The sequence below is a fragment of the Myotis myotis genome, unplaced genomic scaffold, assembly GCF_014108235.1.
Source record: "Myotis myotis isolate mMyoMyo1 unplaced genomic scaffold, mMyoMyo1.p scaffold_m19_p_14, whole genome shotgun sequence".
In the NCBI taxonomy this organism is placed as follows: domain Eukaryota; kingdom Metazoa; phylum Chordata; class Mammalia; order Chiroptera; family Vespertilionidae; genus Myotis; species Myotis myotis.
The window spans coordinates 35,878,102-35,896,071 of NW_023416318.1; the positions used below are offsets into that span (position 1 = coordinate 35,878,102).

The following is a 17,970-nucleotide window of genomic DNA, read 5'->3' on the forward strand; positions in this document are numbered from 1 at the left end:
TTTTAAACACACACACACACACAGTATCCCACGTACACATTTTATCCTTGATGATGTGCAAAGGCCGATTGGAAACACTGCAATCGCTCCTATTATCTCACAAATACCGAGCAAGTTTCGTGAGAAAGCCAGCTATCTTTTGTCCAGTCTGTTTACTATGCTCTGGGCAGCCCTTATCTTCGTGTTCGGGAGCAAAGTACACACGTACACACCCCTTTCCGAAAAGAAAGCACGGGGACCGTAGGAGAGGGGTGGGATCCTTCGCGGCCCCAGCACACCACGGGGGCCGCTGCACCCTCGCTTCCCCCGCCCCCACCCCGCAGGGCCCACTCGGCCCAGGGGGCGACTTCCCCGACCCCGTCACCTCCCCCTGGCCGCCCTGGGGGCGCACTGCCGCCCGGCCGGGCGCCTCCCTCCTCCCCCGCGGGAGCCGGAAAACCCGGAGCGAACCGGCCCTGCCCGGCGGCGCATGCTCAGTGGCGCGCAGGTCCAGCTCGCTAGTAGGAAGCTCCAGCGCTGCACCGGCGGCGGCGGCACCTCGGGGCAGCAGATCCCCAGCCACGACCTCGGGCCTCCCCTCCCCCGCCAGACCCCGGCCCAGCTCCGCCCCGCCGGGGCCGCTCGCGTTCCGCGGTCCGGACTGCGCCAAGCGGGGCGCCGCGGCCGGAGCGCCCCTCCACACGCCCTCCCCCAGCCGCCGGCTCCACCGCGGGGCCAGGCCGGGCCGGGAACGCAGCCCCGGCGGGAGGGCGGCGGAGGGCAGCCGGGGGCGGCGCCGGCGGGCCCGGGAGGGGCGGGGGGCCCGGCCCGGGGCGGGGGTGCGGGATGCCGCCGCCGCCGGACTGCCCAGGCTCTCCGCGGCGGGTCCCTGTGTCGGGTGGGTGGCCGGGCGCGGGCCTCGCCCCCCAGCCCCCTCTCCGGGGCTAGCCCGGCCGCGCGGCGCCCCGAGGGGGCCGGGCCGTGTGGTGGGACCGCGGCCCTGCTCCGCGCGGCGAGCTCGCCGTCTCGCGGCTCCTGGGCCCGGCCGCCGCCGCCCCCTCCCCGCCCCGAGGTGCCCGGGGGCACCATGCAGGCGCAGCCGCTGCCCTACGAGTTCTTCAGCGACGAGAACGCGCCCAAGTGGCGGGGGCTGCTGGTGCCCGCGCTGAAAAAGGTGAGCGCGCGCGGGACCCCGCCGCCACCCCGGCGAGGGCGCGGGCCGGGCCGGGCCGGGGAGGCGGGGCGCGCGGGGCCGTCTCTCTCCCGGGTCTCGCCTCCCCGAAGGGACGGTCCCCCCACACTCGCCGGCTCCCGGTGCTGACAGGCACCCGGTTGTCCGAACAGCACCGTCACTGACAGGTTCATGCCCTCCCCGGGTGGTGGAGCCTCGGTGTTCCGCGGAGGTCAGAGCAGGCCGCTGCCGTCCGCTCGGGTGTCCGGTGTCCGCCGGTCGGGTTCCGTGTGCTCGGGCGTGCGGGCCATCGTGCTGGCTCCGAGCGCCTGCAGAGCTCGCCTGCCCGCGGGAGGGGGGCCGGCCTTGCTCAGCCTCGGCCGTCGCCCTTCGCGGCCCCGAATTCCCCCGCTCACATGAACAGGGCGGTGCGCAGGCCATTCGCTTCTTTCTAACGAACCTTGGTCCTATCATTTGGTTCGCGGATTGGAAATTTTAACCGTGTGTGTGTGTGTGTGTGTGTGTGTGTGTGTGTGTGTGTTCCTGTGTGCCACACTGTTATCTAAACTTATAACACGATCTGTGCTTTTAAAATGTTTTAGGACATGTGGCTACATTTTGTTGGGGTTGTTGCTACGTTTTTAAAGCTTCTCTAAAGCAACATTAAACGCATGGAGACCTCGGAAACTGGTTTGAATGAACATGAATAACAACCAGAGTACTTTTCTTGTTTGTTTTCCTTTTGCCTTTTCTGTACGTATAGGAGTTTGTTTTACTCTTGTAGTCCTGTTTCTGAATCCCAATGTCTTGTTGCTTGTACAGTGTTTCGTGTTTTCTGGTGAAAAAAATAATTTTCCTCCTCCTGAGAGTTGAGATTATGGGTGTACCTTTTGTTCTAAACGTTTATCCTTTTAAAAACGGTGACTTAAAAGGTGTCTGATAGTCCTCTGAGGCCACCAACTTTTACTTTCCCTTTTGCCCTGTTCTCCTCCCCCTCTTGGTGTCTTACTGTGGAAACTATTTGGTTTGTTAGCAGAATTTACTCAGATATTTCAGACATAAGTTACTGACTTTGCCCCTCAGGTGTCTGACTAGTTGCAGACATCTCTGTGATACTTGTTTTCCAAGAAAACCAAAGAGATGCTGTGTGTCTTATGTACTTCATTCATTGGAAATCCCATCAGACTCTCTATTTACTTTTGTGTTACCTGCAGCTGGCATCCTTTTACCTTATATAATAAAAGGCTAATATGCAAATTGTCCCCTGGGGAGTTTGATCGGGAGTTTGATCTGATGGCTATGACATGCGCTGACCACCTGGGGGCAATGCGGAACATGGCTGGTAACCAGCGGTGGCAGCGGGCGCTGAAGGAGCCAGGGAAGGAAGTGGTGGGGAGGCAGGGAACCTGGGAACCTGATGGGCCCTGATCGCTGGCCAGGCCTAGGGACCCTACTTGTGCACAAATTTCGTGCACTGGGCCTCTAGTCTTAGCTCATAATAAAAGGTGAGAAGTCTCAGTGATGCTAGAGCTGATTGGTATCCTGACCAAGGTGGGGAGGAGACAGAAAAATTGTTAAAACTATATAAAAGAACTCATAAGATACCATCAATTTGGGGCTATTTTGTTTAGTGCAAGCAATGCCTATCCCAGGGGAACCATCAAGATCCCCTGTCAGTTGAGGAGCCTATGAGGTAGTGAAAAGAGCATTGTAGGAGTTGGCAGACCAGGTCTAACTCCTGCACACTGGTGGCCCTTGCTGAAATCTGTCCACAGAAGCATTCTGTTTGGCTGGCACCGTGTTATTTTAATTTTAATGTATTTAGTTGCCAATATTTAAAAATGGGACATATTACATAAAACCTGACTTTTGAGCTTTTCTTGAAGAATAGGAAGCTCTCCCCATATTGGGCCCGCATTCAGGCAAGGCAGTAAACTGCCAGAGCTGCCCTTTTTAGACATAGCATGTGGTGTTTTCCAGTTTACCACAGTCCCCACCAGTTCTCTTTGCTTATTGACATAAACCAACTTTGACTTGAAGCAGAGATACTCTTGGATGACAGTAGAAGTGAATGGGAGGGGGTGGAAATGTACACAATCTAGCTGATAGTAAGATTCTTCCAATTCTTATTTAAATTCTTATCCACTAATGATGATACTAAGCCAACTAAGACAAGGATGAAAATATATTTTATATCTGGATAAGCTCTTGGTGGCTCAAAACCTACATTTTTACCTGCCTGCTAGACATTTCATGTGGCTATCTCCACATCTTGAACTGTTTCTTAGACTTATTACACTGCTGCAGATGCACCCCACTTGTGTTATCTTACCTGACTGAGGCTCTTTGGACATGCTGTTCTCTTCACCTGGACTGCTCTTTGCCTGGCCTAACATTACTCATCCTTCTGGACTAATTTAACCTCAGATCTTTTCTCAAATCTTCAGTGCTGAGTGGGAAAATCTTTATTTTTCTGTTAGCACCCTAGCCTAGCACTTAAGAATGACTTTTAAGTTCCTATGTAATTGTTCCCCCTGCCCTGTTCCTTCTCAGTTGTATTGGTGGGTCCTTGAGAACAGGGATTATGTGTGTGTGTGTATTCCTGACTGAGGATATGTTTATTGATGTGTGTGTGTGTGTGTGTGTGTGTGTGTGTGTGTGTGAGAGAGAGAGAGAGACAGAGACAGAGACAGAGACAGAGACAGAGACAGACATCAATGTGAAAGGGAAACATTGATCAGTTTCCTCTGGTATGCGCCCGCAACCTAGTATGTACCCTGACCAGTAATTGAACCCGCAGCCTTTTTGGTGTATGGGACGACGCTCCAAACCAATGGAGCCACCCAGCCAGGGTGAAAACAGGGATGATATTCTAATCTTCATTTTATCCTCCATCCATACAGTGCCTGACATCTTGTAGGCACTTAAATTTGAATGAATGGGTGACAGAATACTCAAACTAAAATCATCACCTCCACCTCTTCACCTACCATTAAAAAAATGTCTTCTTGCTTAATGGCTTTTATTTGAGTTCAAAACTTTGGAGTCATCTCCGAGTTCTCTCTTTGAATTACTGCCCACAACCAGGCAGAGCCTGTAGATTCATTCCCCTTTGACATGTTCTTCTAATCCAGTGATGGCGAACCTTTTGAGCTCGGAGTGTCAGCATTTTGAAAAACCCTAACTTAACTCTGGTGCCATTTTTTGATATTTGCAACCATAGTAAAACAAAGACTTACATTTTTGATACTTATTTTATATATTTAAATGCCATTTAACAAAGAAAAATCAACCAAAAAAATGAGTTCGCGTGTCATAGGTTTGCCATCACTGTTCTAATCTATTCCCTCTTATTCCTAGTGCTCTGAGTTCCCTTTCCCAGATTGCTGGGACAGTCTCTTAACTGAATTCACAGCTCCTCACTTCGCCTTTATCTATTTGTCAAATTTCAGAAGTTACAGTACACTGCTGAATGTGTCACCCTGTTGTTCAGAACTGTTGATGTCTTTTGAGGGCATAGGATGAAGTGCACATTCTCTAGCATGGAATTGATGGTGTCGATGATCTGGCTTCATCCTGCTTTTGTGACTGGATTGCCTACTGTAATCTTTTTATTCTTTATGCTTCAGCCAGTCTGGACTTCTTCCTTTCCTGAATATGCCCAGAATGTCTTGCCAGTCTAAGTTCTATCTTATTTATTCCACAAATATATGCCTACTACAGACCAAGTATTGCCCTCAGCACTAAGGATAAAAAGGTAAATGACATCATCCCAAAATGATAAAGAATGATGGGAAGTGGCAGAGGGTGACTTTGATGAGGAAACTGGTTTATAGAGAATGTTTTATATGTTAAGCTGAGGAGTTTGAATTTTATCTTGAGGGGATAGAAGTCGAGGAATTTTAATAGGGGAGTGACATCAGAATTTGAATTTTAGAAAATCCATTTTGGCCATAGAGTGAAATGTGGTGATGACTTTCGTTTGAGATGTTTAAAAGGCAGCGTTGACAGGACCTGGTAACTCACTGAGCGATTGGGGGAAGCGGCAGGAGAGCAGAAAGTCTTACGCTTTTGGTTTGAGTGCCGTTAGTCAGGATAGAGAATGTAGGAGGAAAACCTGCTTTTGGGGTGGAGAGAACAGCATAATAAGATGAGTTGTTTACATCTTGATTTAAAAGCCCTTTTGGGTTATCCAGGTGGACTTTTCCAGGTGAGAGTTGGTTGTTGGTACCTGGCAAATCATATTTGGGACTTCTAGGTAGTGTACATAAAGCCATAAGAATAGATGAAGCCTGTGTCCACACAAAGGCTTATACATTAATGCTCATGGCAGCTCTGTTCAGCAAAAAATAAATTTTAAAAAATGGAAACAACCGAAATGTTTATCAACAGGTGAATGAAAAAACAAATTGTGGTATAGCCATATATTGGAATACTGCTCAGCAATAGAATGAAGTATTGATACACGTGACAACATGGCTGAATGTCAAAATAATTAAGCTGAATGAAAGAAGCCAGACTAAAAGAGTGTATACCATATAATTCTATTTATATAAAATTCTAGAAAATGCAAACAACAAGGACAAAAAGCAGGTCAGTAGTTGTTTTAGAAGGGAAGCTTTTATGCTTATTTGTCTCAATTGTGCCTACAGTTTCAGGAGTATATACATATGTTGAAATTTAACAGAAATTGCTCAGATATATGCAATTTATCGTGTCTTAATTGTTCCTCAAATAAGATGTTAAAAAAAAGTAGATGAGGCCACCCACTGAAAATGATTAGAAGTAAGAGTGAAATAGGGCTGGCATTAGAACTGGGGGGAGAGAGTGTGCTATGATGTGTAAGGGGAGAACAGAGGGAAAGGAGTGAGTAAAAGATAAGAAGAAAAGACCCTAGTGTCTGAAAAGCTGAGAAGGGCATTTCAAGAAGAGTCATAAATGTGTCAGGCTAACGGAGGTGCCTGAAAACTATTAGATTTCACAGCTAAAGGGCCACTTATTTCTAGCAGTTTCAGTGTGAGAGTAGAAAATGGAAGAGCATGGAAAAAGAATAACAAGGACAGATGACTTAAAGAGATATTTCTGTGGCAAGAAGTGGATTCAGGGTTGGGAAAGACGTGCTTTTATTTGAAGAAGAGAGAAACTGGTGTATGTTAGGAGTTTTGGGGAAGGAGCTGATAGAGAATGCTGGTGAAATACTGAACAAGGAGGAGATGAGCTCAGGAACACAAGCATGGAATTTGCTTTGAACTATTTGCTGTACTATTTTAAGTGCCTCACATATGTTCTCTAATTCTCACAGGATACTATTATTGCCTCCATTTTACAAGAGAGGAAACTGAGGTTTGGAAAGGGTAATTTTGTTACAGAGTCTGCATTTTTAAACACTATGTTATGCTACCTCTGGCAAGGGTGATGACATCTGTTCTGAAATGGGAGGGAAAGAGATGAAGATGGGCTTGTAGGTTGAAAAGCAGGCAGTTCATGCCAGGTAGCTTGTATTTTCATGAAATGAAAGGCAAGATTCTTTACATAGAGGGAAGAAAGAGAAATGAGTAAGGAGTTTAAGCATGATGAACTTTTGGAATTGTGCTCTGGAGTATGCAGAAGGAGCCAGCCAGTGAATAAGAAAGGAATTGCTGAGCACTGTGAGTGTGGAGACTATAAATTTGGAGTAGAATTAATTCATTGGTTTGATAGTTGTGAGATTTTCCTCCAGCAGCACTCATTAGTTAATGGGTAGAGGGGATAGTTGGTTGCAGGTGACTGCAATAGGGATTAAGAAGATAGGGATATTTCAGGTGATAGGAAATAAAGCTACAAGAGAAGTAATAAAGGTGTAAATGGGGGCTGCATGGATTAAAAACCTCGATGAATTGGAAGAGGAGGGTGATGGGAGCAGATAGGGGACCATGGTTAGAGATGATGATTATTATATTTGAATTTTAATCCAGAGGTGAAGGAGATTAGGTAATGAGAAGCTCTGAAATTAGTGTATTGAATGATGAGTGCATACATGGGTGATGACGAAATCCACAAGGATTATGTATGTATTGCAGTGCAGAGGAAGACTATGTTCCAGCAGTAACAGGAAGGTCCAGCTATCACAGCAGTGAGGACGCTTTAGCCAAATAATAATGAAAGTGGCAGCTACTCCCCACTCCCATAATATATTTTTTATTATAGCTGTAGATGGAATAGGAAAAAAGTGCACTTCATTTTAAAATACTTTTGTCTTGTGACCAAGGTTTTTACCCAACATTTTATTATGAAAAATTTAAATATGCAGAAAAGTTGAAATAATTGTAAACACCTATATACCCATCACATAGATTCTGTAATTTACATTTTACTGTGTTTGCTTTTATAACATGCTTATCTATCCCTCCATCCACCCACCAATCCATCTTATGTTTTGGTGCATTTCAAAGTAAGTTGAAGACATCAGTATACTTTATCCCTAACACTTTAATATGCATGTCATTAACTGGAGATCAGTAGATGTTTATGGTTCTTTTTATTAGGTAAAATTTATGTACAGTGAATAAACAAATGTTAATTTTACCATTTAATGAGTTTTAAAAAATGAATGCATCCTGCCCAGGGCCAGTTTGCTCAGTGGTTGAGTGTTGTGTCAATCTGTGAACCAGGAGGTCACAGTTCAATTCTGGTCAGGGCACATACCCGGATTGCAGGGTTGATCCCCTGCAGGAAGGAGCTGATCAATGATTTTCTCTCATCATTGATGTTTCTATCTCCCTCTTCCTTCCTCTCTGAAATCAATAAAAATATACACTTTTTTTAAAAAATGAATGCAACCCAAGCCTCTACCAAGATATCAAACATTACTGTCACTTGGGATATTTCCTTCATATGTCTTGTTAGTCACTCCCTGTTGCCACCTCCCAGAAATAAATGCTGTTCTGTTCTTTTATCATCCTACCATAGATTTATCTATTCTGTAAAGTCATCCTATCTAATAAAAGAGAAACATGGTAATTAGCGTACGACCGCTACCCTTCCCATTGGCTAATCAGGGCGATATGCAAATTAACTGCCAGCCAAGATGGCGGCTGGCAGCCAGGCAGCTCAAAGCGAACAGGGAGGCGTGCTTGCTTGCTTTAGTGACGGAGGAAGCCAAGCTTCCCCGCCTGCCTTGCCGGCCTCTCAGCTGCACTCTAAGCAACATTGTAACAAATATAGAAGCTAAACAAAACCCCCAGGCTTCAGCCAGCAGGACCGCAACATTGTTTCAAATACAGAAGGTAAACAAAGGCCAGAAACCTGCTTTCAGCAGCGGAGGTTTCATAGCTGGAGCCTAGCCTCAGAGCTAAAGCTGGCCCAGAATAAAAAAAAAAGGAAAAAAGGACAGGTTGGGAGCTTCAGTCACCCGCCAGCCTGAAAATAGCCCTCAGCCCCTCACCCAGACTGGCCAGGCACCCCAGTGGGGACCCCCACCCTAAAGGGGGTGTGACCAGATGCAAACAACCATCATCCCCTCACCCAGGCTGGCCAGGCACCCAAACGGGATCCCCACCCTGAAGGGGGTGTGAAGAGATGCAAACAGCCATCATCCCCTCACCCAGGCTGGTCAGGCACCCAAGCGGGACCCCCACCCTGAAGGGGGTGTGACCAGATGCAAACAGCCATCATCCCCTCACCCAGGCTGGCCAGGCACCCAAGTGGGACCCCCACCCTGATCCAGGACACCCTTCAGGGCAAACCAGCCGGCCACCACCCGTGCACCAGGCTTCTATCCTATATAGTAAAAGGGTACTATGCCTCCCAGCACCGGGATCAGCGGAGCAGCGAGGCCTCCCAGCACCAGGATCAGTGTGACGGGGCAGCGACCAAACCCCCTGATCCCCCTGCGGCTCTGTGTGTGACAGGGGGCAGGGCCACAACCTCCCTATCCACCCTGCTCTGTTCGTGACAGGGGGGAGCTCCCCAACCCCCTGATCGCCCTGCAGCTCTGTGTGTGACAGGGTGCGGCGCCCCAACCCCCTGATCGGCCCTGCTCTCTGTGTGACAGGGGGGAGCTCCCCAACCCCCGATAGCCCTGCGGCTCTGTGTGTGACAGGGTGCAGCACCCCAACCCCCCCCCCCATCGGCCCTGCCCTGACTGTGACAGTGGCGGCGCCCCAACCCCCTAATCCGCCCTGCTCTGTGTGCGACAGGGGGCGGTGCCCCAACTCCCCTATCGGCCCTGCTCTGTGAGTGACAGTGGGGAGCTCCTCAACCCCCTGATCGGCCCTGCTCTGTGTGTGACAGGGTACGGAGCCCCAACCCCCCTGATGAGCCCTGCTCTGTGTGTGATAGGGGGCAGTGCCCCAACCCCCTGATCGGCCCTGCTCTGTGCGTGACAGGGGGTGACGCCGCAACCTCCCTATCGACCCTGCCTTGAGTGTGACGGGGCGGCGCCCCAACTCCCCAATCGGCCCTGCTCTGAGCCCGACTAGGGGCTGCACCTAGGGATTGGGCCTGCCCTCTGCCACCCGGGAGCAGGCCTAAGCCAGCAGTTTGTTATCTCCCGAGGGGTCCCAGACTGCGAGAGGGCACAGGCTGGGCTGAGAGACCCCCTCTCCCCCCCGAGTGCACAAATTTTGTCCACTGGGTCTCTAGTCCTATATAATAAAAGCCTAATATGCTAAGTGTCCGGTGTCCAGTTGGCTTTTCAACCAATCAAAGTGTAATATGCTAATGATATGCTAAGGCTGGTATGACATGCATTGACCACCAGGGGGCAGACAGTTGGCTGGTCAACAGTCCCTATGACATGCACTGACCACCAGGGGGCAGTCAGTCAACCGGTCGACCAGTCACTATGACATGCACTCAACACCAGGGACAGACGCTCCAACTAGTATGTTAGCTTGCTGCTGGGGTCCGGCCAATCAGGACTGAGTGAGACGGGCTGGACACATCCTGAAGCCCTCCCGTGGCCCCTCCCTGGCTGGCCAACCTCCCATGTCCCTCTTTGGCCCCGATTGTGCACTCGTGGTGTCCCTTGACCTGGCCTACACCCTCTTGCAATCTGGGACTCCTTGGGGGATGTCGGAGAACCGGTTTCGGCCTGACGGCAGAATGACTGGTGACTATGATGCACACTGACCATCAGGGGGCAGATGCTCAACACAGGAGCTGCCCCCTGGTGGTCAGTGCGCTCCCACAGGAGGAACGCCACTCGGCCAGAAGCCGGGCTCACGGTTGGTAAGTGCAGCAGTGGTGGTAGGAGCCTCTCCCGCCTCCACGGCAGTGCTAAGGATGTCCAACTGCCAGCTTAGGCCCACTCCCATGGGCCTACGCCATCAGTCAGACATCCCCCGAGGGCTCCTAGACTGCGAGAGGGCGCAGGCCAGGCTGAGGGGACACCCCCCCCCCAGTGCACAAATTTCGTGCACCAGGCCTCTAGTATAAATAGAATCATGCAGCATATATTTTTTGGTAAAACTTTTGAGGTTGTGTTTATCCAGAATTCATTTCTTTTTCTATCATATAAATGTATCAGTTCATTTATCAAGTAGATGGTTACCTGGGAGGTTTCCAGCTCGGGGCTATTATGAATAAAGCTGCCTGGAATATTCTTATATCAGTATTTTTCTTTTTGTAGACAAGTGTTTTAATTTCTCTTGGGTAAATACCAAGAGAAATGTCCCAAAGAGTTGATGTCTGTTTAGTTTTATAAGAAACTTTCAAACCTTTTCTCAAAATGGTTATACCAATTTAGCATTCCTACCAATAATGTATGAGAGTTCCAGTTGCTCGACATCCTTGCCAATATTTAGTGTTTTCAGTCTTTAATTTTAGTTGTTGTGATGGGTATGTGGTGGTATCTCATTGTGGTTTTAATTTGCATTATCTTGATGACTAATGACATTGAACACTTATTTGTGTTCTTACTGAGCATTTGTATATCTTCCTTTGGGCAGTGTCTGCATAAATCTGTTGCCCAATTAAAAAATTGAGTTATTTTTCTTTTTATTATTTAGTTATAAGAGTATTTAGTATTGAGTTATATATCCTGGATAACTGCCCTTTATCAGGAATATGTTTTATAAACATTTTCTTCTAACCTATGGCTTATTTGTTCATTTTTGTTAAAAAAAAAAATTTAAATTCTCACCTAGGGTATGCTTTGAGAGAGAAAGGGCAGCAGGGAGAGAGGGAGAGAAAAACATTGATGTGCGAGAGAAACATCAATCGGTTGCCTTCCATACATGCCCCAACTGGGGATCAAACCCACAACGCAGCTATGTGCCCTGACCAGGAATAGAATTGTCAACCTTTCAGTGTTCAGGACGACTCTCTGTCCGGGCAGTTCATTTTTCTAATGGTATTTTTCTTTGATGAGCAGAAGTTTTTAATATTGATCAAATTTATCAGCCTTTTTTCCTTTTAAGGTTATTGCTCTCTGTGTCCAAGAACCCCTTGCCTGTCACCAAGTTATGAAGATACTCTCCTAATGCTGTTTTCTAAAAACTTTATAGTTTTATCTTACATAATCCCTCCATTTCAAATTAATTGTTGTGTATAATATGAGGTAGAAATTAAGATTCATTTTTTAATGCTGATATGTAGTTATTTTAGAAATGTTTGTTGAAGAGACTTTCCTTTCCCTTTGGATTGTGTTGATGTTTTTGTGAAAATTAAGAAACTATATATAAGATTTTATTTATGTAAATATGTATTTAAATGTGTTGTTCCATTCTATCCCACTGATCTATTTATTTATCTTTACTCTAGTATCCAACTATTGATTACTGTCGATTTATAGTAAATCTTGAAGTTAGGTAGCATAAGTATTCCAATTTTGTTCTTCTTTTAAAATACTGTTTTAGTGTTTCTGGATTTTTCATTTCAAGATAAATTTTGAACCAGTTTGTCAATTTCTACCAAAAAATCTTGGTGAGATTTTGATTGTGATTTCATTGAATCTATAGATAACTAGGAATAATTAACATTTTAATAATATTACATTTTTGATCCATGACTATCTTTCCCTTTTTTTTAAACTTTTTAATTTCTCTCAGCAACACTGTAATTTTTCGTGTAGAAATCTTACATATCTTTGGTTAAGTTTAATCCTAAATATTTTGTTTTTTGATGCTATTGTAAATTGTTTTAAAAATGTAGTTTCTAATTGTTAGATATGAGTACATAAAGATACATACAATTTCTGTATGTTGAAGTTGTATTCTTTGACCTTGCTGGTAGTTTTGGAGATTCCATAAAAATTTTTTTTTACATAATTATGTCATCTGCAAGTAGCCTGGTATTTTATTTATTTACTTATTTATTTACTTATTTATTTTTCTTGCCTTATTTTACTGGCTAGGACCTCCAATACAAGTGGTCATCTTTGCCATGTTCCCATTCTTAAGGAAAAAAGCATGTTTTATTTTACCACTAAGTGTGCCATTAGTTGTTAGTTTTCGTTGGTGCCCTTTATCAGATTGAAGATTTCCCCTTCCATTTTTCATTTTCTGAGACCTTTGGAGTTTTTAAAAATCATAAATGGATTTGAATTTTGTCAAATTATTTTTCTGTGTCTGTTAAAAGATCATAGGCGTTTTCTCCTTTATTCTATCAATATAGTAAATTACATTGATGATTTTTGAATGTTAAAACAATCTCACATTTCCTGGATAAATCATAGCAGACAGTATTTTATTGAGTTCCTGCTATGTGGCAGTATTCTAGTCACTGTGTTTAGTACATTACATGCTTATCTCTTCCACCCATTGACTTTTCAAGATGATAATTTTTATAGCTGAGTTTTACAGCTGATGAAATGGATCCTGAGAGGCAAATTGCTCAAGATCTTATAAGGAGTAGAATTAGGATTTGAACCCAGATCTGTCTAGCTTTAAAGACAGCTGTGTGTTGGTTCGGTTGAAGAGGCAGTGTATAATACAGCTAAATGGTGCCCTAATTGTTTTGCACCTTAGATTTTAGAGAAGAAATGCTGTAGGCCACTAAATGAAGAGGGCTTTGAAACCTCTTGTTTTAAGCTGAGAAATTTAGCCCTTTTACATATTGGTGCTCTGCATAGGATTATGTTTGATAAAATGGTTCTGCTGCATTAAAAAAGTAAGAATTTTAAAAGCAATAGTTAATGGAGAGATCTTAAAGGAAAGGTCTGAGAAGTAATGATCTTGGGGTGGCAATAGGAAGCTAGAAGATTGTCCTATATATTTATATTTGGGACTGATGGAAGTGACATTTTATGTGTATACACACATACACACACACACACACACACACACCACACTCACTCTGAGTGGCCAGATTATTATGACCACCCCATCAGTACTTCATTGACACTTCCAAAAATACTGAATATTGAAAACTTCCTAAGCAAATACTCTCAAGGTTTTATTATTATTATTATTATTTGCATAACTAATTCACTTCATTGTACTGATGGGGTGGTCATAATAATCTGGCCGGTCATAATAATCTGGCCACTCAGTGTGTGTGTGTGTGTGTGTGTGTGTGTGTGTGTATACACACACATGTATACACATATGTATACACACACACACACACACTAGAGGCCTGGTGTATGAAAATTCGTGCACTCAGTAGGGGGCCCCTCAGACCCGCCTCCACCCTCCTGCAGTCTGGGACTCCTCTGGGGATGTCCACGTGCAGCTTAGGCCCACTCCCTGGGGGGATCGGGCCTAAGCTGGCAGTCAGACATCCCTCTGGCAGCCCGGGAGCCCTCAGGGGATATCCGACTAACGGCTTAGGCCTAAGCCGTTAGTCGGACATCCTTAGCGCTGCTGTGGAGCGCTGCTGTGGAGGCAGGAGAGGCTCCCGCCACCACTGCTATGTTGGCCAGCCATGAGCCGGCTTCTGGCTGAGCAGTGCTCCCCCTGTGGAAGCACACTGACCACCTGGGGCAGCTCCTGTGTTGAGCGTCTGACCCCTGGTGGTCAGTGCGCATAATAGCGACCTGTCGTTCCTGGTCATCCTGCCTCCGCAGTTAGGCTCAATTTGCATATTACCCTTTTATTATATAGGATGGTTTTAGAGAGGAAGGGAGAGGGAGAGAGTGATAGAAACATCAGTGATGAGAGAGAATCCTCTATCAGCTGCCTCCTGCATGCCCCTTACTGGGTGGGGATCAAGCCTGCACTCAGGCATGTGCCTGGGTTTCGAACCGTGACCTCCGGTTCATAGGTTGCCACTCAATCACTGAGCAGCACCGACTGGGCTGGAAATGACATTTTAAGTAGAAGTGGGAATTAGCCAGGTGAGGATGAGGAGGAAGTGTGTTCCAAGGATTTGTGGTGCCTTGGAGTTCAAGAGGAGCTCAACATTTTAGGAGTCCTGTGTAGCTGGAATCTGGAGTGTGGGGCCACACCTTATCAGCCAAATTATTGCATTTTGTCTTGTGTGTAGTGGAGAATCACCAAAGGGTTTAAGCAGGGTACTGACAATTAGATATGAATTTTGAAGGGTCACTGTTTGCTCTGTAGAGCATAGATTCACTGGCAGCAGAACTGCTGGCAAGAAGGCCAGTTAGGAGACTTTTGCAGCAATTCACAGAAAGGATAATGGTGGTCTTGACTAGGGCAATAGCTGTAGGATAAAGAAAAGTGGACAGATTTTAGAATTGGGGGTAGATTGATGATTGAATGACAGGGTAGTGAGAGAGGAGTTAAAGCTGATTCCCAGGTTCTGGTTTAGAAGTCTTATGTTTTAATGATGATGAAAAAGGGAATACTGGGAGCAGAGCACACTTGGAGGGGAACTAAGAAACCATCAGTACTCTGGGAAAGAGAGTTTGTGAAAGAATTGTGATAGGACAGATTTACACTTTGGGGGTAGCCAAATATGGCAAGCATGGAAGGCATCTGTGTTGGACTGTCCTTGGTCCTTAGTCATTAGAGGCAGGTATACTGAAAGTCCCGAGGATATCTTTCAAAGTACATTTCAAATGTCATTTCCTCTACAAAGACTACTACAAGTCCATCCCCTAAGTAAATGAACCTCTTAATTTCCTTAGTACTCTATTCCTCAATTTTAGCACTTAATGACAGTCTGCCCTTTAAAATTTGTTTGTATCTGTGGTTTCTCTCCTCCTCTATATTGGGAGTTACCTGAGGGCAAGAATAGATTCCTACTTACCTTTGTATTTCCTAGAATGCTTAACATATTTCTCATGTATAGCAGGTGCTCAGTACATATTTGTTAAATTGCATGTGGTTCTGAGGGGGATAACCCCTCAAGAATACTAATGTCTGGAGTTAGGTGGGTTGAGGTCTTCACTAGTCAAAAGGCATTCAAATTGTCATGCTCACTGTATTTTATTTTAGCAAACAGGGAAGCAAATGATGTATATTTTAGCAATGATTCATTTAAAATGGCTAGATTTTTCTTTTAAAGTATAATGCTTCAAAGGACAAGCAGATGCCAAGATGGGATCAAGCATTCAAGAAATTTATTAGCACTGCTTGTGAGAGAAAATGAGGATGGAGGTCAGGAGAGTTGTCAGACTCTGATGCAAGTCTGGCTGTAAGTGAAGGAAAGAGGCGAGGAAGGAAGGAACTTTGGGTGAAAGTGTCTAACACTGCTGTGCAGTTCTAAGAAAAGTTCACCAAGCCTCAGGAAGTCCTTGAGTGAAAGTTGCCTATCACAGGAATTCCTCAACTCCCAGATTAGGCTTGTCTTAGTATGTATGCCTGCTGTGCTCAGTCATTGACTGGGAGCAGCTAGTGAGAAGCATGACCCAAACACAGTGATGGATTTCAGAGTGCACCAGCTGGGGCCCTCAGTCAATTATGTTCCCTGTAGTCAGAGATCTGAGAGGCTCATTCTCATAGCCAGCCAGGGTCATTTCTGGCTATAAATTGCCTGATTCAGGATAATTGAAATTATCCATTCAAAGTGGGTAATTTGTTCCCCCCCAAACCCTTTATGCTTAAAAAAAAAACCCCAAACATATGTTAGAGTAAGTTCTAATGGTCAAAAGTTAATTATTGATACTAATAGTACACAATCTGGTTATCAAAGTTTGCATTTCATATTGAAGTTTATTTATAATTAAACCTTTGTACAAAACCACAAAGCAATAAAGATAAAATAAAACAATGCAAATGATACCCATGTTATTCCTATATGAACTAGTGTATCAGGAATACTTTAGGCACTTCAGCTGTATCTGGAGTAGTCCAACCATCCAGCCATAAAGATGACTGCTTGTTGACTTTCTATTTCAGGTTGGGCTACCTCAGAGCAAGCGAAACAAATCAGTAAAAGAAATTTTCATAAAGCCAAATTCTGGTAACCTTCCATTGGAGTTGAGGATGGGTATACATTGGAGAAAATAAGTAATTTAAAGTTTTTTTGGTATTATGGCCCCTGAGTTACTCAGATATTACTTTTAAAGATTTTTAAACTGTAACAGGGAGATGATTTTGGAAGAGTTTTGTTAATGCTACTTTCCTGGTAATTTTGACTGATTTTGTTTTATTCACTAAATTTGTTAAGCACTTATTATATAGTAAGCATTATGGCTATACAATTTAAAAAATATAATTGCTATTTTTATTAAACTTACATCTGCTGATAAAGAATATTGTAATCTGCTTATGTGTATTAAAGCATCCAAATTGCAAATGGGATCAGTTCTCGTATACTTTGGTTCAGTGTTATAAATAATAAAACAAGTTGAGATTTTTTAAAAGTTATTTTTAATTAACAGACTTTTTGTAATAAGCTAACTTAAATTCCAGTTACTCTTTTATAATTGCTGAAACAAAATTTTTCCTTTCTATATAGACAAGTCCCATTTTCTATTTTACTTATAATCTAAACCATTTGCACATTAATTGATTTCTGTGTATGGACAATAATTTGTAATGCATTGCACTTACTGATAAACACATGTGTAAAAACTTGGGTAGGATTCTGATTTTTGTACATATATTGAATAGCTTTTTCTTTTAATAGTTTTATGCTAAAAATATACAGTATATTTTACATAAAATTAGCCATTTTAGCCATTTTAAGTATTAATTCTGTGCCAGTAACTACATTCACAGTGTTGTGCAACCATCACCCCAAACAGAAACTCTGTACATATTAAGCAATAACTCTCCACTTCCCCCTCCTCCAGCCCCTGCCAACCTCTAATCTATTTTCTGTCTCTATGAATTTGCCTATTCTATATATTTCATATAAGTGGAATCATACAATGTTTGTCCTTTTGTCTCTGACTTATTTCACTTAGCATAATGTCTTCAAGGTTCATTCACGTTGTGACGTATTAGAATTCCATCCTTTTTTAAGTCTAAATAATATTTCATTGTACATATATACCACATTTGTTTATCCATCTATCTGTTGAGTTGTTTCTATCTTTTGGCTATTGAGAATAAAGCTACAATGAATATTGGTATATAAGTATCTGTTTAAGTCTCTGTTTTCAGTTATTTTGGGTATATAGCTAAAAGTAGAATTGCTGGGTCATTTGGTAATGCTATGTTTAGCTTTTAGAGGAACTGCCATACTGTTTTCCATGGCATCCGCACCATTATACATTCCTACCAGCAATGCACAAAGGTTTCAGTTTCTCTAAATCCTCACCTACACTTGTTTTTGTTTTTTTTAAATTGTCATCCTGATTGGTGTGAAATGATGTCTCATTGTGCTTTTGGTTTGTGTTTGTTTTTTCCTAATAATTACTCATGTGCTTCTTTTCCATTTGTATATCTTTTCTGGAGAAATGTCTATTCATGTTTATTTCCCATTTTTAAATTAGCTTTTTTTGTATTTTTGTTGTTGAATTTTAGGAGATCATTATAGTATAT

The 17,970-nt window shown here is 44.1% G+C and overlaps 1 protein-coding gene across 4 annotated transcripts in view; it reads left to right on the plus strand.

The window, feature by feature from the left end:
* Positions 1-821: 821 nt before the first annotated feature.
* Positions 822-17,970, plus strand: part of SOS1 (SOS Ras/Rac guanine nucleotide exchange factor 1) — a 110,705-nt gene continuing 93,556 nt past the window's right edge. For 2 of the 4 annotated variants that reach the window (XM_036334782.1, XM_036334783.1), the window contains exon 1: positions 825-1,153. In XM_036334782.1, the coding sequence (XP_036190675.1) occupies positions 1,067-1,153 (87 nt within the window). In that variant the 5' untranslated portion in view covers positions 825-1,066. Of the gene's footprint in view, positions 1,154-17,970 lie in introns of all 4 variants that reach the window. The other 2 variants (XM_036334785.1, XM_036334784.1) reach the window with 2 other exon arrangements.